The 22,689-nt window shown below is 35.8% G+C and overlaps 1 protein-coding gene across 6 annotated transcripts in view; it reads right to left on the reverse strand.

Moving 5' to 3' along the window:
* EXOC6 (exocyst complex component 6) overlaps window positions 1-22,689 on the reverse strand; it is a 278,392-nt gene that overhangs the window by 99,260 nt on the left and 156,443 nt on the right. For all 6 annotated transcript variants that reach the window (XM_073240691.1, XM_073240690.1, XM_037015771.2 and 3 more), the window contains 3 exons: window positions 17,359-17,456; window positions 14,186-14,291; window positions 9,848-9,957 (listed from right to left, as the gene is read on the reverse strand). In XM_073240691.1, coding sequence (XP_073096792.1) covers window positions 9,848-9,957; window positions 14,186-14,291; window positions 17,359-17,456 — 314 coding nt within the window. The remainder of the gene's footprint in view (window positions 1-9,847; window positions 9,958-14,185; window positions 14,292-17,358; window positions 17,457-22,689) is intronic.

The following is a 22,689-nucleotide window of genomic DNA, read 5'->3' on the forward strand; positions in this document are numbered from 1 at the left end:
CTACTTTTATTCATATATATGAAGAAAACCAAACTTTCATACTGTAAAAACTTTGAAACATCTTCTGAAACTTCTAAAAACTTAACTCCAAAATATGTTTTAACATGAAGGAAGAGCTTTAAACACAGGAAGTGATTTCTTCCTTGACTCTTTAATAACAACAACAACAAAAAGCTACTTTAGTAGCTCAATTCAAGTACAGATGTAAATTCAAAATAAAAATATATGTTAGAAAGCTGGTAATTCAGAATAAATTTAGAGTGACATATTTTTAAATTAAACAATGCTGTCTCTCTGTATTCTGAACTGTTTATTATTCTCATTAACAAAATGAAAATGGTCAGTGTATTTGGTAAAGCATAATCTTAAATTGTAAGCATAAAAGCCTTGTTGGATGAATAACTTATCATAGACAGTTACCCAGAACTGGATACTAAACTAATAAAAGGGAAACACCTTTTTATCAAATACAGAAGGAAAAAATTGACAATTTTTTGTGTTATAGCAGTAGTACACAACATTTACTTTTTAGAATGCTAAGAGATCATATACAAAAAAACTCAGACTGAGGTGGCAATTCTAGTTCTAGTCAGCCACTCAGGAGGATTTAGGGGAAATTATATAAACATATATGATATTACAAATAATGGGCCTTTACCTATGGTGTGATAAATGCAGTAAAGAAAACAAGTAGGAATTAGAGAGTCACTGTCTCTCTTCTGTAAATAAAACAAAATAAAAGGTAATTCCAAAGTGCTAAAGTTTAACAATATCTCAACTGTACTTTTTGAGAACCAACATTTAGATTGAATACTAAAAAGTACTTATTAGGACAAGCAAATTATAAATACTTCCAATTTAGAAAATGTTAAAGTAATCTATACATTTAAAGGAAAAGATGAGGGGAACCAATGTGATATATTAAAGATTGCAGCTTCAAAATAATTCTCAAACACAACATTTGAGCCAAGTTGTTGGATGGCTGTTAAAAGAGAGACTTCTTGTTTCTCCCTTTCACTTGCATATGTTAACCTCAAAATAACAGGTGAATGCATGTATCATTGTTTAAAAAGATAACTAGTTAAAACAAGAATCTATTGAAAGCATATAAACAAATTTAAGTCCACCTGATATAAGTCAAATTGTTCTCTATCCCTTAACTTCTTTATCTAATTATTCATGAGAACCTAATTTCAGGCTCTTAAATGCTTCTTGTATATGTTCCTTCCTCTTTGTTACCACTGATCTTGACTATTTCAGTCTTTCTTTATCTCTTTCTTGAGATAACTTCACTAACTCAACATGACTATTTTTTTTACCCTCTCCTTCGATCTCTTATTCACAGTGGGGCCAAAGTAAACTTTCTAAAATATAACTCTTGTCATGTCATTCCTTAGTTAAAAATTCTTCATAAAGGAACACAAAAGTTCTGAAACATAATATAAGTTGGTCATGGGGATAGTAGTACAGTGTGGAAAACACAGCCAATGATTCTATAACATCTTCCTATACTGACAGATAGTAACTGCACTAGTGGGTGTGAGGATTAAATAATGTGGGTAGCTGTTGAACCATTATATTGTATATTTAAAACTAATATAAGATTGTATATCAATGGTATTTCCATAAAAAAAATTTTTTTAACATTCTTCAACAATTCCCCCTGCTTACAAATTAAAATGGAAACACTCCAAACCCCACTGGTCTCATATCTAATATTGAAGTTCCCCATCCTCATAGGTTCTATGTGCCAACCATATGCCAAGCACCATACTGAGTGCTCTGTACACAAGCATTGCCTCATTTAATTCTCACAATCACCCAATGAGTTATTTGGCTGATTTTACCCATGAGGAAACCACGACTTAAACAGATTAAGTTGTTTGCCCAGTGCCCTACTACAGCTAGTGTTATCATCAAGACTCAAACAAAAATCTGTTTGAAGCTTTGTTCTTAACCACTGCATTAACCTGCATCTATATTCAGAACTTGAATGTTTAATGAAAAACAAGATAGGCATAAATTATCGGTGGCTCTCAGACCGTTAGAGCACCACCACTGAAAACTACCAGTGCACACAGAGGATTAAAGGTGGCGGCGTGAGAGGTGAGACAGAGCCTTCCTCCTAAAACTGCATATAATACAAAAGTATAATTAATACGACTAATCCTGAAAGAGCAACAGGAAAGAGGACTGTGCCAAACTGGATACACCTGGAGTAAAGAATAAACCTCACAGAACAGGGTAATGTACCAAAGCCAAGGCCCAGTTGGAACTAAGCCCTTCCCCAACCCCAGCTCACCGGAGGGATGAAGAGAAATGGAGCGGGGAGGGAATGGAGGCCTAGGACAGCTGAATACCTGACTCTGGAGATCTGCTCTGGGAGCACAAACCTACATTTCATGGTACTCTAATGATAAGGGGGTTGGAAAGCTATAACAGGGAGAATACCTGAAGAGACTGAGATTCCAGCCACTTGTGGAAAGTAGGGATGCATATCTGGCTGCTCTGGGACAAAAGAAAGGCGGGCAGTCTGAGAGACTTCCTAACAGCAAGAGGGCTGCTAAAGGGGCAAGGATTGCATAGAGCTTACTGCTCAGGAGAAAGGACAGGTAGAAAAATTGTCCAGGCGCACTCTGCCCAGCAGGTTGGGAACTTTCTTGATCTTAAGTGCTCCAGCTCCCTGGCTGGCTACACAGCTCCAAGGACCACCTCTGTGATACACAGTCAACTGTACCTTTCTCCCGGCTAGCTCCACCTGGCTCGCAAACCAGGAAACCCTATCCTGGCATTAGGCCAGCCAGAGGGAAGATCCGTCTACAGCAACTACAAATGCAAAGCATAGGGCTTATACTTCTGTGCTCGGCCCACTGGTTCAGGCAGTGGAGGCAGGCATAGCAGCCGGGAAGTAGGAAACAGCTCTTTCCTACCCCCAGGACCACTACCGCTCCCCTGTGACTCCCGACATTGCTTCAGTGGCTATGTCGCTCCAGAGAGTAGAGCTTCTGGGCACTACAGGGCCAAATATACAAAAATGAAATGCGAAAGAAACCTGGTTCAACGTAAAATTATGACTACAACACCTGAAAAAGATTCAAATGAAATCAACCTCATGAAACTCCCTGAATGAGATTTCAAAAAAAAATCATTAACATGCTCATGGAGGTACAGAAAAATATTCAAGAACTAAGGAATGATTTCTGGTCAGAGATCCAATTGTTGAAGAGCACAATGGAGGGTATTAAAAGCAGAACAGATACAGTGGAGGAGACAATAAATGAAATAGAAATCAGAGAAGAGGAATACAAAGAAGCTGAGGCACACAGAGAAAAAAAGATGTCTAAGAATGAAAGAATATTGAAAGAACTGTGTGACAAATCCAAATGGAACAATATTAGCATTATAGGGGTACCAGAAGAAGAGAGAGAAAAAGGGGTAAAAAGTGGTTTTGAGGAGGTAACTGCTGAAAGCTTCCACAGTCTGGGGAAGGAGACAGTCTCTCAGGCCATGGAGGTGCACAGATCTCCCAACACAAGGGACCAAGGAAGACAACACCAAGAAATACAGTAATTAACATGGCAAAGATCAAGGATAAGGACAGACTATTAAAAGCAGCCAGAGAGAGAAATAAGATCACATACAAAGGAAAGCCCATCAGGCTATCATCAGACTTCTCAGCAGAAACCTTACAGGCCAGAAGGGAGTGACATGATGTATTTAATGCAATGAAGCAGTAGGGCCTCTAACCAAGAATACTTTATCTGGCAAGATTATCATTTAAATTTGAAGGAAGGATTAAACAATTTCCAGATAAACAAAAGCTGAGAAAATTTACCTTCCATAAACCATCTCTACAGTCTATTTTGGAGGGAATGCTATAGATGGAAGTGTTCCTAAGGTTTAATAGCTGTCACCAGAGGTAACAAAACTACAGTAAAGAAAGTAGAACAGTTAACTACTAAGTGAATGCAAAATTAAATCAACTATCCTAAAGTCAATCAAGGGATAGACAAACAATACAGAATATGATAACTAATATGCAAAGAATGGAGGAGGAAGAAAAAGGAGAAGAGAAAAAGAACCGTTAGATTGTGTTTGTAATAGAATATCAAGTGAGTTAAGTTAGACTCTTAGATAGTAAAGAAGTTAACTTTCAACCTTTGGTAACCACGAATGTAAAGCCTGCAATGGCAATAAGTTCATACCTATCAATAATCACCCTAAATGTAAATTGACTGAATGCACCATTCAAAAGACATAGAGTCACTGAATGGATAAAAAAACAAGACCCATCTTTATGTTGCCTACAAGAGACTCACTTTAAACCCAAAGATATAAACATACTAAAAGTGAAGAGTTGGAAAAAGATATTTCATGCAACTAATAGGAGAAAAAAGCAGGAGTTACAATACTTGTATCAGAAAAAATACACTTCAAAACAAAGAAAGTCACAAGAGACAAAGAAGGACATTACATAATGATTAAGGGGTCAATCCAACAAGAAGATATAAGCATTATAAATATTGATGCGGCCAAGACAGGAGCACCTACATATGTGAAACAAATAATAACAGAATTACAGAATTAAAAGGGGAAATAGAATGCAATGCATTTATTCTAGGAGACTTCAACACTCCACTCACTCTGAAGGGCAAGTCAGCCAGACAGAAAGTAAGTAAGGACACAGAGGCACTGAACAACACATTAGAACAGATGGACATAACAGACATCTGCAGAACTCTACACCCAAAAGCACAGAATATACATTCTTCTCAACTGCACATGGAACATTTTCAAGAAGAGATCATACACTAGGCCACAAAAAGAGCCTCAGTTAATTCAAAGACATTGAAATTGTACCAAATGGTTTTTCAGATCACAAAGGTATGAAACTAGAAATAAATTATGCAAAGAAAATGAAAAATCCCACAAATACACGGAGGCTTCACAACATGCTCCTTAATAACCAATGGATCAATGACCAAATAAAAACAGAGATCAAGCAGCATATGGAGACAAATGACAACAATAATTCAATACTGCAAAATCTGTGGGATGCAATGAAGGCTGGGCTGAGAGAAGTATATTACGATACAAGCCCACCTCAGGAAAGAACAACAATTGCATATGAACTGTCTAAACTCACAATTAGTGAAACTAGAAAAAGAAGAACAAATGAGGCCCAAAGTCAGCAGAAGGAGGGACATAACAAAGATTAGAGCAGAAATAAATAAAAAGATCAATGAAAGCAGGAGCTAGTTCTTTGAGAAAATAAAAAAAAAGATAAACCCCTAGCCAGACTTATCAAGAAAAAAAAGGGAGTCTACACACATAAAGAGAATCAGAAATGAGAAAGGAAAAATCACAATGAATACCACAGAAATACAAAGAATTATTAGACAATACTATGAAAAATTATATGCCAACAAACTGGATAACCTGGAAGAAATGGACAACTTTCGAAAAAAATACAACCTTTCAAGGCTGACCCACAAAGAAACAGAAAATCTCAACAGACCAATTACCAGCAAGGAAATTGAATTAGTAATCAAAAATCTACCTAAGAACAAAATTCCTGGACCAGATGGCTTCACTGCTGCATTTTAACAAACATTTAGTGAAGACCTAATACCTATCCTCCTTAAAGTTTTCCAAAGAGTAGAAAAGGGAATACTTCCAAACTCATTCTATGAGGCCAGCATCACTCTCATAACCAAAACCAGGCAAAGACACCACAAAAAAAGAAAATTATAGACCAATATCCCTGATGAACATAGATGCAAAAATACTCAACAAAATTTTAGCAAAGCGAATTCAAAAATACATCTAAAAGATCATCCATCATGATCAAGTAGGATTTATTCCAGGGAAGCAAGGATGGTACAACATTCGAAAATCCATCAACATCATCCACCACATCAACAAAAAGAAGGACAAGAACCACATGATCATGTCCATAGATGCTGAAAAAGCATTTGACAAAATTCAACATCCATTCATGATAAAACTCTCAACAAAATGGGTATAGAGGGCAAGTACCTCAGCATAATAAAGGCCATACATGACCAATCCACAGCCAACATTATACTTAAAAGCGAGAAGCTGAAAGCTTTTCCTTTAAGATCGGGAACAAGACAAGGATGCCCACTCCCCCCACTTCTATTCAACATAGTACTGGAGGTCCTAGGCACAGCAAGCAGACAACACAAATAAATAAAAGGCATCCAGATTGGCAAGAAAGAGGTCAAACTGTCCCTGTTTGCAGATGACATACTATACATAAAAAACCCTAAAGACTCCACTCCAAAACTACTTGATCTAATATCTGAATTCAGCAAAGCTGCAGGATACAAAATTAATACACAGAAATCTGTTGCATTCCTATGAACTAACAATGAACTAGCAGAAAGAGAAATCAGGAAAACAATTCCATTCACAATTACATTAAAAAGAATAAAATACCTAGGAATAAACCTAACCAAGGAAGTGAAAGATCTATACTGTGAAAACTACAAGACACTCATGAGAGAAATTAAAGAAGAAACCAATAAATGGAAACACATCCCTTGCTCATGGATAGGAAGAATTAATATTGTCAAAATGGCCATCCTGCCTAAAGCAATTTACAGATTCAATGCAATTCCTGTCAAAATGCCAACAGCATTCTTCAATGAACTAGAGCAAATCATTCTAAAATTCATATGGAACCACAAAAGACCCCGAATAGCCAAAGCAATCCTGAGAAGGAAGAATAAAGCTTGGGAGATTATGCTTCCCAACTTCAAGCTCTACTACAAAGCCACAGTGATCAAGACAATTTGGTACTGGCACAAGAACAGAACCATAGACCAATGGAAGTGACTTGAGAGCCCTGATATAAACCCAACCATATATGATCAATTAATATAAGACAGTGGGGAAATGACAGCCTCTTCAACAACTGGTGTTAGCAAAACTGGACAGCTACATGCAAGAGAATGAAACTGGATTACTGTTTAACCCCATGCACAAAAGTAAACTCAAAATGGATCAAAGACCTTAATGTAAGTCATGAAATCATAAAACTCTTAGAAGACAACATAGGCAAAAATCTCCTGAATATAAGCATGAGCAACTTCTTCCTGAATGCATCTCCTCGAGAAAAGGAAACAAAAGCAAAAATGAGCATATGGCACTACATTAAACTAAAAAGTTTCTGTACGGCAAAGGACACCATCAACAGAACAAAGAGGCATCCTACAGTAAGGGAGAATATATTTGTAAATGACATATCTTACAAGGGGTTAATATCCAAAATATTTAAAGAACTCACATGCCTCAACACCCAAAAAGCAAATAACCCTATTAAAAAATGGGTGGAGGATATGAAGAGACAATTCTCCAAAGAAGAAATTCAGATGGCCAACAGATGCTCCACATCACTACTTATCAGTGAAATGCAAATTAAAACCACAATGAGATATCACCTCACACCAGTAAGGATGGCCAGCATCAAAAAGACTAAGAACAACAAATGTTGGCGAGGATGCAGAGAAAGGGGAACCCTCCTACACTGCAGTGGGAATGTAAGCTAGTTCAACCATTGTGGAAAGCAATATGGAGGTTCCTCAAAAAACTAAAAATATAAATACCATTTGATCCAGAATCCCACTCCTTGGAATTAACCCAAAGAATACAATTTCTCAGACTCAAAAAGACATATGCACCCCTATGTTTATTGTAGCACTATTTACAATAGCCAAGATATGGAAGCAACCTAAGTGTCCATCAGTAAATGAATGGATAAAGAAGATGTGGTACATATACACAATGGAATACTATTCAGCCATAAAAAGGAAACAAATCCTACTATTTGCAACAACATGGATGGAGCTGGAGGATATTATGCTCAGTGAAATAAGCCAGGTGGAAAAAGACAAGTGCCAAATGATTTCCCTCATCTGTGGAGTATAACAATGAAGCTAAACTGAAGGAACAAAATAGCAGCAGACTCACAGACTCCAAGAAGGGACTAGTGGTTACCAAAGGGGAAGTGTGTGGGAGGGTGGATGTGGAGGGAGGGAGAAGGGGATTGAGGGGTATTATGTTTAGTCCACATGGTATGGGGGATCACGGGGAGAACAGTGTAGCACAGAGAAGGCAAACAGTGAATCTGGCATACACTGACTGCATTGGGGTATGGGTGGGGACTTGATAATATGGGTAAATGTAGTAACCACATTGTTTTTTCATGTGAAACCTTCATAAGAGTGTATATCAATAATACCTTAATAAAAAATTAAAGAAAAATAAAATGAGAAAACTACCAGTGCAATAGTTAGTTCTTCCTTTTCAGTTAATACTCAGTTGTATGCATTGTTTATATAACACTAGGTTATATTGTGTGTGTCATGTTGTGTAGTACAGAGAATATATTACCTCTAGTGAGTTTTATGCTGAGGTTAAATGCTAATATCTTTAAGATATATCTTTGTATTTTATATTACAGAGACTTTGGTATAAGAGGCTGGTAGAGTATGATGAAGCTTAAAGCAGTGTTCTTAAGCTTCAGACCCTATCCAAATCAACAAAAGAACTCGGTAAAACCAAGAGCCTCATCTTCAGTGTCTAGTTTGGTAGGTGTACAGTTGCATTTCTAACTATTTCCCATGTGATGCTAATGCTGCTGGTCTGGGGACTATACTTTTTGGTTTGTGAGAAACACATAGACAGTAGATGCTCTGCATGAGGTATCTGTCTTCCTTTCTTTTCCTTTCTTCTCCAACTCATTCAAGAACAAAAATAAATTATCTTTTAAAGAATCCCTATTCAAAAGGAAAAAGTTTAAGACTTAAGATAACTATTTTGCCTGGCAGAACACACATTTTTTTCTCCATTTATTTATATATTGTTTAAATCCAAAATAATGGTAGCTTACAATAAGAGACACAGATACAATAAAATAAAAATGACTGCCATTGTTCTGTTTTGGCTTGAAAAATAACTAATGTCTGAGTTGCCTTCATGCCTTTTTATGACTTAAAATTCAGAAGAGTTTCACACTGAAGGGCATTTCCTGCTATTCAATATACAAATTCAGAAGAATGGATTTAAGAGAGGGAGACATTAGAACAGTCACCATCACCAGGTTCTCCTCCAGAGAGTATTCACAATTAGAAATACATCCTATGACTGACTGTAATGCAGGGTCCATCTGAATAGCTGGAACAAGGTGTGGCATAAAGATTAATGTTCCTATAACATTAAGTGATGGATCCTTATATGCTAGATGCTTTCATTGATATGGTAGTCAGAAGAATCTCAGCTCTCAAACTAAGCAGCTGGGTGATTCTGGATAAAAAATATAGCCTCTCTGATCTTAATCAATTTCCTTATTAGCAAAACAGGGATATCACATTTCCTATCTACATAAGTAGGGTATTCCTTTCATCACACCAGGTAAATGGCATCCTTGTCTATAAAATCAAGTTGGCTATAGCTACCAACAGCTACTATACTGCTCTCCATTAATGAGTATGATACCAATTTGCTATAGCATTCTTTATTATAATTTTACTGATTTTGTCTGAATCCTCACTTCAAGTTTATCTGAGAAAAAACAAAACTATTAAGCACATCAGCTTACTTTTACTCTATTTTTCTCTATTCTTATGTGTGTGTGAAGAGCTACATAATAAAAAGTAAAAAAAGAAGTCAGATTTATAGCAATTTAATCCCAAGCACCGTTAAAATGTGTAAACCTTTCTAATAAGATAATAATCTGTTAAAGAGTCATGGCCTGCAGGTCAATGTTAATGTTTCATAAAAATAGCTGGGATAAAGACACATCTCTTATTAGTGAACTTACCTCCGGTGTAGTGATTCTGAAAATTTAAGGCTGGCATAAATAAATTCTTTAACTTGAATGTAAATATAAGGCACTGACTGAGACATGGGGAATTTCTTTGGGAAAGGTTGCTGCAGAAAGAAAAAATTTGATACTGTATTTGAAATTTTAGAAAAAGATACTCTAATAACTTAAAAATGTAAAAATTAAGCTGATTTCACATTTGAATTGATAGTAAATACTTGCATCCCAAAGTTTACTATCATACTGCTACATTATTTTTGAGATTTTAAAGAAAACCAAAATATTTCTGGAGAAAAAAAATATGGCGATTTACCTGTTTCTTAAGTCATATTGTCAGACTTCTAACCAGCATAGAAAGCATAAATCAATACCTTTGCATGTTCTGATGATACATATCCTGCAGAAGATGCCTAGCTGTCTGCTTCTCTGCATCCATAATATAAGAGTCAGGTTTGCCATAAAACTAGGGGTCTGAATCCTACCTCAGTACCATCAAATACTTCTAAGACTTCTTTTACTCACCTCTAATGAAAGATTGATGCCAATTCAAGAAGGTATCCATTTCATTCTGTAACTCCTAGAATATCTTACAGAAGCTTTCTGACCAGTGTATCAGCAAACACTGATATGCAGCCAATGGTTTACTGTGGGCTTATTCACTAAAGTGCTTTATCAGCCAATGTCCATTAGCAAATTCTCAATCTCCAAAATGTAGTCTCTCAAAGATTTTTACCAAAGCCCTTTATTTATACTTAATGAAGTCTAATCTACACTTCTATCTTTACATTCATTGCAACCTAGTTATACCAGTGTAAGTACCCTCACCAAGGTCACCAATGACCTCACATATGTTAAATCCAATGGACTTTTCCAGTTCTCATATTACCTGACTTATCTAAAGTATCTGACACAGTTGGCCTCCTCCTGCTTTTTAAATGATCTCTCCTTCTTGGTATCCATTATCCACTCTGGTTTTCCACTTATTTCTCTATCTTCTCTATACCACTTCTTGCAGCCATCCCTTAATTACTGCTCTGTATTAAGAGTTCTAACCTATCTTCTCTTTTCACCATGCATACTGTCCTTGGATGATCTCATCTACTCTTATGACTTCAATCACCATGCAAGTACCAATATTACCCCAAAACTACAACTCCAGGCCAAATCTTTCTTCTGAAGTCCAAATTCATATATCTAACTACCAGTTGGACACCTCCTTTTGGCTGTAACATTTGCAACATACTCAACAGATCCAAAAGTGAAATTATCATCGCTTCCTTCTAAGTCTGCTCCTCTTGTGTTTCTTATCTTAGGGAATGCTACCACCATTAAAGGCAGAAACTTGGCTATCACACTTGACCCCTCTATCATCTTCACCATCCCTTATACACAATCACCAACCCATGTTGTTCTTACCTCCTAAACATCTCTTAAATCACATTCCAAGGCCATAACTCAAGTCACCAATCTCTCTCAACAAATAACTGCAAAAATCCCCTGACTTGTCTCCTAGTCACTAGTCAAACTCTTCTCCATTTGTTTTTCCACACATTAGCCAGATCTTCCTAAATCACAAATCTGACAATGTTCTTACAGCTTAAAATCCTGTGGTGACTTTTCAGAGTCCTCAGGATAAAGGTAACCCCTCTAACACTGTTTACAAGAACTATTATAGTCTGGCCTTTCTCCTTTGTCATCTTCATTTCTTGATCTTCATCTCTTGTACTTTATCAACCTTGTACTTTATGTTACAGAATTATAGCCTTTCTGTAAGCTGCGTCCTCTATATTGAGCAGTGCCAAATTCTGTGAATTGTAATTTCCTCTTTATTTATTTACCTATCCTTCATAGCAGAGACTGAAAAACATACATAGCACAGGATCTGCTACATAGTAGGTGAATGATAAATATACGAATGACCAAATGTATCCTTAGCTCCCTCCTGCACAAGCAGCTAGTAGTGAAAACATTCACAGAGAGCAGTGTCTCTCCAAAAGTGGTAGGTTAAACCTTTCCAAATTTAGAAACTCAAGGAGGAGCACTACAAAAATCAACTAGTGTTGCTATTCTTTAAAATCACCTGATGATAATGTAAGTGCTAACTCACCTCCAATTTATGCTTTGCTAGCCCAATACTATTTGAAAAATACTTCAGATTTAAGAATTCATTTAATGATACTAAAAAGAGAATGTGAATATGTTCTTGTTTTAGCCAAAGGGTAGTAATCAAATTAGAACAGCTATCTGTAAAAAGACAGATTTCTGCATAGATGTTCAGTCCTACTCCTTCCTCACTCTTAATTTACACTGAAAATACAACTCAAGTTATTTGAGAGACAGGTTTACATCCTTGCTAACAGTTCTAATGGAAAATTACACTAAAACTAGGAAAAAAATTAAATATATACACATATAACCAAGAGACCATTACTAAATAATTTTGGGATCTTTTTTTAAGTTGTCACATTAAAATTTTTCATGTGGCATTTACCTTAAGAGTAGTTCTTTTTAATGATTATAGGCCAATGAATATAGCTCAACTATAGACCTATTGAGAAGAGTTTAATGTGATTAAAAGGGACATTAGAGATTATTTAGTTCAACTTCCTCATCTGACAGTTGAGGCACAGATGCCCAAATAGGGTAAGTTGCTCGCCCACAATAAGCCACAGGTAGAGCTGGCATGTGAACCCAGAACAAATCCAATGCTCTTCATACAGATGCTACTACAGCCTGGACAAACTTAGTACAGTAACTAAAAGAAAACAAAATCAAGCTATGGGATGGAGAATATTCTGGTAATATTTCTTAACAGGGACAACTCTGAGGTTTCAAAAACATAGAATTAGCATCAATTATTCTGGTCTTTTGTGCATGTTAGGACACAACTACCAGGTACAGGCATATCTTGAGGTATTGCAGATTTGGTTCCAGACCACCACAATAACGTGAGTATCACAAAAAGCAGGTCAAATTAATTTTTTTGTTTTCCAGTGTGCTTCAAGTTATGTTTATTCCATATTGTACTCTTATTAAATGTGCAATAGCATTATGTCTACAAAAAAATGTACACACCTTAATTTAAAAAATACTTCATTGCTGAGAAATGTTAACAATCATTTGAGCTTTCAGTGAGTCATAGTCAGTGATCACAGATCACCATAACAAATATAATAATGATGGAAAAGTTTTAAATATTGCAGGAATTACCAAAATGTAACAAAGAGACATAAAGTGAGCAAATACTGTTGGAAAAATGGCACTAACAGACTTGCTTGATGAAGGGTTGCCAAAAACCTTCAATTTGTAAAAAATGCAGTATCTGCAAAGTGCAATAAAGTGAAGCACAGTAAAACAAGGTATACCAGTATATGCAATGGCAACTTAGCTATAATCTAAAAGCCATGCATTTAATTAGTTGTTTGGGTCCTATTTTAGTGACTATTACACATAGTATGCTTAGGTTATATATATAAATACATAACATAAAAATTTACATTATAAGTTTTATGTTATAAATAAAATTACAATTCACAGAATTCTCCCAGAATTCACTCTTGTTCATGGTGAAAGGATAAAAATGTAGAAAATGACTAAACTTTAAAGAGTTGGAAAAATAATAAAGAAGAGAAGGAGAAAAAAAAGGATAAAGAGAATAAAAAAGTTGACAATACTGGAAACTCTTTTCCCATGACATCTGATTCTACCAAAAGATACCGGATAGATACATGCATGAGTTCTGTGTGTGTGTATGAACATGTGCATGTGCCATCAGGTGTATTCCCAAAATACTCTACATGGTGGACTTTCATTTCTCTATCTTTTTTTCACACATCTTGACTCCAAAAATACATATTTCTACTTCAGAAAAAGAATCTACAAATGGCTATTGCCTTCATACACCTCTTACTTAACCAAGATAAACGTTCTATGTTTCTAGAAAATAAGCCACAAAATAAGATCTTCCACAGATATTTCAAAGAAATTCTCCTCTCTTTCCCTAGAATATACTCTAATTCCTAAAATCTGCTCAAAAATTAGGACATCTAATTTGGAATCCACCCAATGCTATTAACACCTGCCCTGGGAATCCACCTAACATTTGGGACAACTGCTCCCAGTAGCCCCAGGAAAGTCCCTTCTTAACTTCACCAAAATAACAGCAGTAGTAATATCATAGCCTTTACAAGTTAACAAAACATGACTAATTTTCTCAAGTAGTAACAAAAAAATTTCCCCAAAAGAAACCATTCTCACAGTGTTAGGTTAATACTATGCAGCAATAAATAGGAATTTATTCTTAAGAAAATTCTTGAATTAAAAACTAGCTTGTACCTTTTCAAGGTCTAGATCTTGAAAAGGAAATTTACTGATGACTATTTTATATTCTTCTTCATTAACAATAGGGATGGGGCTATAATTATCTTCTTCAAAAATGTCCCTGTTAAGAAAGAAGAGAGAGTTAAAAATATTAGGAAACTTATCATTAGGGTACTATAGAACAGTACTTAAAAAAAAACCTAATTACTACAAAAGAATTTTTTGTCAGTTAAAGGTCTAACTAAGAAAATAATGCCTAGTCATCTAGAATTCTAAAATTTAACACCAAGTAAGTAGTCATGTGCACTCCCTTCTTCTCCCTGTTGTACATCCTCTCAGCACTTTAGTTTTAGTTTTCTACTCAAGAACAATTCTCAAGAGGATATTGTCTGAATAAACTCAGTATCTATTACTAAAAACAAAGCCTTGAGATGAAGCGTATTCCATTAGTACTTCTTGACAGGGACAATTTTCAAGTTGCATGTCTTGCATCTTCTCTGTTCCCAACTAGATCAAAAGATCCTTGAAGATGTAATCAATTTCTTTAGTTTCTCATAATTATTGTAATTAGAAAAGGACCTTTTATAGTTAGTAAGGTAGAGACATTTAACTCCTCACCAAACATCCATGTGCACTCTAACACAGCCCCCTTGCAAACTGGCAGAGTTGTTTCACTAGTTTTGACCACTGAGCTGTGAATGGAAGTGATATGTGTTGCTTCAAGCCTAAACCATTTATGACTAACAGTGCAACCCTCCTTCCCATGGGATAAGGAGGGACCATGTGTTGAGAAGGCAGAATCACAAATGCAAACAATCTAGACCTTGGACTAGACTCCCATGGATTTCTATGTGAGTGAGAAATAAAATATCTGTGTTCATCCACTAAGATCTGAGGCATTTTTGTTACTGTAGTATAACCCAGTCTGTCCTAATATACCTGCTGTGCAAACATCAACTTCCTTTTAATCAATAATTCGGTTTAATTAGCATTTACTGAGTACCTATTATGTGTAAGGCTCTGGGCTTACTGTAATGAAAACTCCCTACTTAAAGAAGATAAAAACAAGGTCTTTGTTTTCAAACCTAATAGCTTGAATAGATAGGCAATCAAATTATGTTTATAAATAAAAGAGGTGCAAGGTTCAGAAATAGGACAAAGAAAGAAGCGATTGACTTTATCAGAGTAGGTAGAGGAGATCTCATGGAAAGTTTTGCGGAGAAGCTATAGGCTTTATAGGTTCTTTAAAGATAAAAGAAACATTTCCAATGAGATTATGAGAGAACAGCATTTCAGGAAGATGGCACATGACATACAAAAGCCTAACGGGTGAAAAAAGTATGATTGTGGGTGGGGAGTTCTAAAACTACAGGTAGTGTGGCAGTATTACTGGAGTGTGAAGTATGCAAGGGACATGGTGCAAAATGAAGCTGAGCAGGTAGACAAACTGAGGCATGGTGGTATGCAAGGTTGTTAAAATAAGGCTCTGTTTACTTAGTATAGTGAAAGGTTTCAACTAATTCTATTTCCTTCTAAATAGTATTTCAAAATAAAGGGTTAAAAGGATAGTAAATTTAAATTTAATAATCATAAACACTCTTCTGAGGGCAAGTTAATACCATAAACTCTATAAGGAAAGATTTTACACACACACACACACACTTTTATGTATATGTGTAAAGATTTATATATATATATATACAGATCACCATTCCTATCTATAAGCACTTCCTGCATTTCTAAATTACTAAATATCAAAGATTGTTGATATTAATACATGTCTCATTAAGACTCAATCATCCATTTGGGACAACACCCTGACAATATTACCCCCTTGGAATATTAACACAAAAAGGTCAAATATGAGTTTATTTGGGTGATTGTAACAGAATTGTATCACCTCACAAGCCACTGGTATTTTTTAAAGATTTCTGTCACAGTATCAGAAGGTTAGCCCTCTACAGTTTTGAAAATTGATGAGGTAAATGCCAAGATGGTATTAATCATTTAACATATTTTCTATTTTAATAAGTCATCAAATATTATTGCCACATTGCTTCTATCTTATTTTTGGTGACCTAGATGTAAGATCTCCAAGATTGACTTTGAAAGCAAAAAAGGGAGGGAGGGAAGGAGGGAGAAAAGAAGGCAGGGACAAAAGTTTTTGGAATTTAAAAAGCAGGGAGCAAATTTCTCTTTTTATGGCAATATAAAATGATATAGCTATTAAAACACTTTGTCCATGACCTGCAGGTGAGTGGTTAAAGTAAAAGTAATTTTCCTAATTAGATGCTTTAAGATTTTTAATCTAGTTGTGTTGTTTGTAAAAACAGCACTTTCCCAAAACAAAATTTAAAATCTATAGATTTCTGTAATACTGAATACACTGTATTTGAATTATTTGAATAATTACAGCCTTATAGCTAACCATTTACTGGGGAAAAAATACCCTGCAGAGATTAGAACTAAAGTTAGTATAATTAAAAATTGATTATAAGTGGTGCAACCACTCTGGAAACCAATATGGCAGTTCCTCAAAATAATAAACATACATTTTCTACATAATCCAGCAATTCCAGCTCTGCATACATATCCAAAAAGAATTGAAAACTGGGACTCAAACAGGTATTTGTACAATAATGTTTATAGCAGCATTATTGACAAGAGCCAAAAGGTGGAAAAAACCCAAATACCACAGATGGATGAATGGATAAATAAAATGTGGTATACACACACAGTGGAATATTATTCGGTCTTAAAAAGGAATAAAATTCTAATGCATGCTGCAACATGGATGAACCTTGAAGACATTGTGCTAAAGTAAAACAATCCAGGCAGAAAAAACAAGTATTGTATGATTCCACTTATATGAAATTTCTACAGTAGTCAAATTCATAGAGACAAAGCAGAATGGTAATTTCCAGAAGCTAGAAGAGAACAGGGAGCTATTGTTTAACTGATACACAGTTTAGTTCGGGAAGATGAAGAAGTTCTGGAGGATAGTGATGATGGTTGCAACAGCACAGATGTACTTAGCCACTGTACACTTTAAAAAGGTTAAAACGGGAAATTTTATGTTATGTATATTTTAACACAATACAAAATAATTGTGTTTTTAATTGCTAAATGCAAAATCAGTTACGTTAACATTTGACAAACTTTTTCATCACATTAAGGCTTAGACTAACCTGAAAACTCCAGCCCATTTCTTAAGCAGTGTTTCATTATATTGATCTCTTATTTCAAATAAAAGGTCAAAGAGTCGGTTCACAGGAAAACCATAACCCTAAAACACACACACAAACACAAAAGCATATAATTAAGTCAAATAAATAAAGAAATCCATTAAAAATGTTGGGGAATACTGAAGAATTGCTTGAAAGTATGCCATTCCAATAGTATGAAGATATCCTTTTGACTTTCTACAAGACTGCATTAAGAAAGAATTAGAAAGAGCTTTATAAAGCTGGAATAATTTTTCCATCTCTTCTTTTTCAGTCTGAATTACACTGTTAGCCTTAAAAAGTATTAGCAGTTAGAAGCAGATAAAAAGTTCAATTAGTGATCTATATAACTGTCTTGGAAAGTGGTCCCTAAATAGGATACACAAAGAAAATGGGAATCTATTCTCTCTGAAACATGCTGGCTTCCTTTTGCACTTTCAATTTAAGATTCACTTTGTTGTATAAGGAAAACTTACATCTTTTCATCAAACATAGTCTCCGAAACTGTGTTCCTTTCCAACTCTAAATTCACTGAAACCTTACCCATACCCAGACCAAACACTGTCGCTCACCTCACAGAGCTGTTCCTTTTAACCCTCTGAGGCTTACCTCTTCTTCATCTTCTTGATTTTCTCCTCCTGTAAGAACAGCTCTGAGGATTATCCATTCGCTCTATTGTGTCTTGTCCTTCCACTAGCTCTCTTCTCCTGGCTAAGTAAACATGCTAAATTGCTTCCCGTCTTTATACCAAGAACAACAAAAGAAAACAAAAAAGCCTTCCCCCAGTTTTCTTTGCCCTGCCAGCTGCCTGCCTTTGTCACTCCTTTCAATCATCTCTTACTCTATTTTACCCCCTTTTCTTGAAACTCTTCTGCTTTGAATTCTGTAACACCACTTATGTCTTCTTTTATCTATGAACAATCCCTCCAATTTCCTTTTTCTCCCTCCTCGTCCTTCAGTCTTTACTTCTAGCTCTCAGTGCAATCTCAAGTCTAATGACCTCAAACACGACTTTGATTATTCAAAACTGTTATCTCTAGCAAGACCTCTGTAAGTTCCAAATATTATGTCCAGCCCCTGTTAGACATCTCTAGTCAGGCTGGCAGCAAGCATACTAAAGTTAGCTTACCTCCTCTCTTTCCTACTAAACCAAGCGTTTTTCCTATTTCCTATCTCTATTAACAGTTCCACCATCAAAACAGATTATCAGAAAAGAAATCTGAAAATCATTTAAATGGCCCTCCACAAAACACATCTAATCAGTCACCAAATTCTTTTGATTTTACCTCCTGTACAAATTTCTCTCAAATTCATCATTCCATTCTTCTCCATCATTCACTACCTTTCTTTCTTCCCAAAATAGTACCAGTGCCATTGCTTTATTTCAGGTCATTATTAACATCTCTTGTCTAGGCCACTGTAAGAGCTTCCTAAACTGAAATTACAACCTTCGGTCTCTTTCAACTCAATCTATTGCCAAGACTCAAAATTATGATTTAAAGGCACAAGCCTGATCATGTCATTCCTCTGGTTCAAACCTATACAATGCTAACTGAAGTCCCACAAGACCTGCCACAATCTGGGTCAAACTACCTAGTTGGTTTCATTACCACTACATGCCTTTCTTTACTGACATCCATATGCTACAGTTTCTCACATCATCAGGCTGCTCAATCAGTCTCATACCTCTAGCTATAGCTTATACAAGCTCTTTTGTTTGACATTAATGTCCCTTCTTTCACATTTGCCAAACTCATCCTTTAAAATCCAGTACACATTTCAACTTTCTGTATAACCTTCCCAACTTTTGGAATCAAAATTAGTCATTCCATCTTCTGTGTATCCAAAGCTCCTTAATATATTGCTATATGTCTTATTATACATGTTTTCTGTTTACAAATAAACTGAATTTCTTGAAGCCAAGAATTTTTATGTCCTTACTGTGTTACTGATTTTTATGTGTATCATTATATACATCATCTAGCTGCTAGCATGCAATGGGTGCTCAAAAAATGTTAGTGACTCAATCAGTAAATGTTTACTTTCAATTTGCTCTTAATAGGCAGTAAGCAGAATTATAAATATGCTAGAGTTACTTTTTTGCTTTATTGTTTAGTCAGTTTGTATTAAATGACGAAATAATGACATTCTAAAAAGGAAAATTTCCTTAGTGTGGCATTTTTTAAAACTATTAGACAATACTCTTTGTTTAGTTTTTATGAAAAGACCCTCCCCAATTCTTCAATTAACAGGTATAACTTGAAAAGCCAGCACTTAGAAATTTGGTGTAATATCCACCTAATACTCAGCCTGTGGATTTTCAGTGAAATGAAAATACTGTATGATTTCTGAATAAGAAGGACTGGTTTGTCTTCCTCAATCTTATTTCAAAACAGTAATATTAAAAAGGTATAATTACAAAGATTTATGCATCCATTACTGTTACTTTTTTTGTTTGTTTGCTATTAATCTACAATTACATGAAGAACATTATGTTTACTAGGCTCCCCCCTTGACCAAGTCCCCCCTACAAACCCCATTACACTCACTGTCCATCAGCATAGTAAGATGCTGTAGAATCACTACTTGTCTTCTCTGTGTTGTACAGCCCTCCCCATGCTACCCACACCGACATTATACATGCTAATAGTAATGCACCCTTTCTTTTTCACGGCCTTTATCCTTCTCTTCCCACCCACCCTCCTCAGTCCCTTTCCCTTTGGTAACTGTTAGTCCATTCTTGGGTTCTATGATTCTGCTGCTGTTTTGTTCCTTCAGTTTTTCTTTGTTCTTATACTCCACAGATGAGTGAAATCATTTAGTACTTGTCTTTCTCCACCTGGCTTCTTTCCCTGAGCATAATACCCTCTAGCTCCATCCATGTTGTTGCAAATGGTAGGATTTGTTTTCTTCTTATGGCTGAATAATATTCTATTGTGTATATGTACCACATCTTCTTTATCCATTCATCTACTGATGGACACTTAGGTTACTACCGTTTCTTAGCTATTGTAAATAGTGCTGTGATAAACATAGGGGTACACAAGTCTTTTTCAAACTGGGCTGCTGCATTCTTAGGGTAAATTCCTAGGAGTGGAATTCCTGGGTCAAATGGTATTTCTATTTTGAGCTTCTTGAGGAACCTGCATACTGCTCTCCACAATGGTTGAACTAATTTACATTCCCAGCAGCAGCGTAGGAGGGTTCCCCTTTCTCCACAACCTCCCCAACATTTGTTGTTGTTTGTCTTTGGATGGTGGCGATCCTTACTGCTGTAAGGTGATATGTCATTGTGGCTTTAATTTACATTTCTCTGATGACTAGTGATGTGGAGCATCTTTCCATGTGTCTGTTGGCCATCTGAATTTCTTCTTTGGAGAACTGTCTGCTCAGCAATTCTGCCCATTTTTTAATTGGATTATTTGCTTTTTATTTGTAGAGGTATGTGAGCTCTTTATATATTTTGGATGACAACCCTTTATTGGATCTGTCATTTATGAATATATTCTCCCATACTGTAGGATACCTTTTTGTTCTATTGATGGTGTCCTTTGCTGTGCAGAAGCTTTTTAGCTTGATATAGTCCCACTTGTTCATTTTTGCTTTTGTTTCCCTTGCCAGGGAGATATGTTCATGAAGAAGTCACTCATGTTTATGTCCAAGAGATTTTTGCCTGTTTTTTTCTAAGAGTTTTATGGTTTCATGACTTACATTCAGGTCTTTGACCCATTTTGAATTTACTTTTGTGTATGCGGTTAGACAGTGATCCAGTTTCATTCTCTTACATGTAGCTGTCCATTTTGCCAGCACCACTGTTGAAGAGGCTGTCATTTCCCCATTGTATGTCCATGGCTCCTTTATCGTATACCAAGTGACCATATATGTTTGGGTTAATGTCTGGAGTCTCTATTCTGTTCCACTGGTCTGTGGCTCTGTTCTTGTGCCAGTACCAAATTGTCTGGATTACTGTGGCTTTGTAGTAGAGCTTGAAGTTGGGTAGTGAAATCCACCCCACTTTATTCTTCCTTCTCAAGATTGCTTTGGCTATTTGGGGTCTTTGGTGGTTCCATATGAATTTTTGAACTATTTGTTCCAGTTCGTTGAAGAATGCTGTTGGTAATTTGATAGGGATTGCATCAAATCTGTATATTGCTTTGGGCAGGATGGCCATTTTGACGATATTAATTCTACCTAGCCAAGAGCATGGGATGAGTTTCCATTTGTTAGTGTCTCTTTAATTTCTCTTAAGAGTATCTTATAGTTTTCAGGGTATAGGTCTTTTACTTCCTTGGTTAGGTTTATTCCTAGGTATTTTAATCTTTTTGATGCAATTGTGAATGGAATTGTTTTCCTGATTTCTCTTTCTATCAGTTCACTGTTGGTATATAGGAAAGCCACAGATTTCTGTGTGTTAATTTTGTATCCTGCAACTTTGCTGAATTCTGATTTTAGTTCTAGTAGTTTTGTAGTGGATTCTTTAGGGTTTTTTATGTACAATACCATGTCATCTGCAAATAGTGACAGTTTAACTTCTTCTTTACCAATCTGGATTCCTTGTATTTCTTTGTTTTGTCTAATTGCCGTGGCTAGGACTCCAGTACTATGTTGAATAACAGTGGGGAGAGTGGGCATCCCTGTCTAGTACCCGATCTCAGAGGAAAAGCTTTCAGCTTCTCGCTGTTCAATATAATGTTGGCTGTGGGTTTATCATAGATGGCCTTTATTATGTTGAGGTACTTGCCCTCTATTCCCATTTTGCTGAGTTTTTATCATGAATGGATGTTGAATTTTGTCAAATGCTTTTTCAGCATCTATGGAGATGATCATGTGGTTTTTGTCCTTCTTTTTATTGATGTGGTGGATGATGTTGATGGATTTTCAAATGTTGTACCATCCTCGCATCCCTGGGATGAACCCCACTTGGTCATGGTGCATGATCTTTTTGATGTATTTTTGGACTCGGTTTGCTAATATTTTGTTGAGTATTTTTGCATCTACGTTCATCAGGGATATTGGTCTGTAATTTTCTTTTTTGGTGGGATCTTTGCCTGGTTTTGGTATTTGGGTGATGTTGGCTTTATAGAATGAGTTTGGGAGTATTCCCTCCTCTTCTATTTTTTGGAAAACTTTAAGTAGAATGGATATTATGTCTTCTCTATATGTCTGATAAAATTCTGAGGTAAATCCATCTGGCCTGGGTTTTTTTTTATTGGGTAGTTTTTTGATTACCGATTGAATTTCTTTGCTGATAATTGGTTTGTTTAGATTTTCTGTTTCTTCCTTGGTCAGTCTTGG

The sequence above is a fragment of the Manis javanica genome, chromosome 7, assembly GCF_040802235.1.
Source record: "Manis javanica isolate MJ-LG chromosome 7, MJ_LKY, whole genome shotgun sequence".
Classification (NCBI taxonomy): Eukaryota; Metazoa; Chordata; class Mammalia; order Pholidota; family Manidae; genus Manis; species Manis javanica.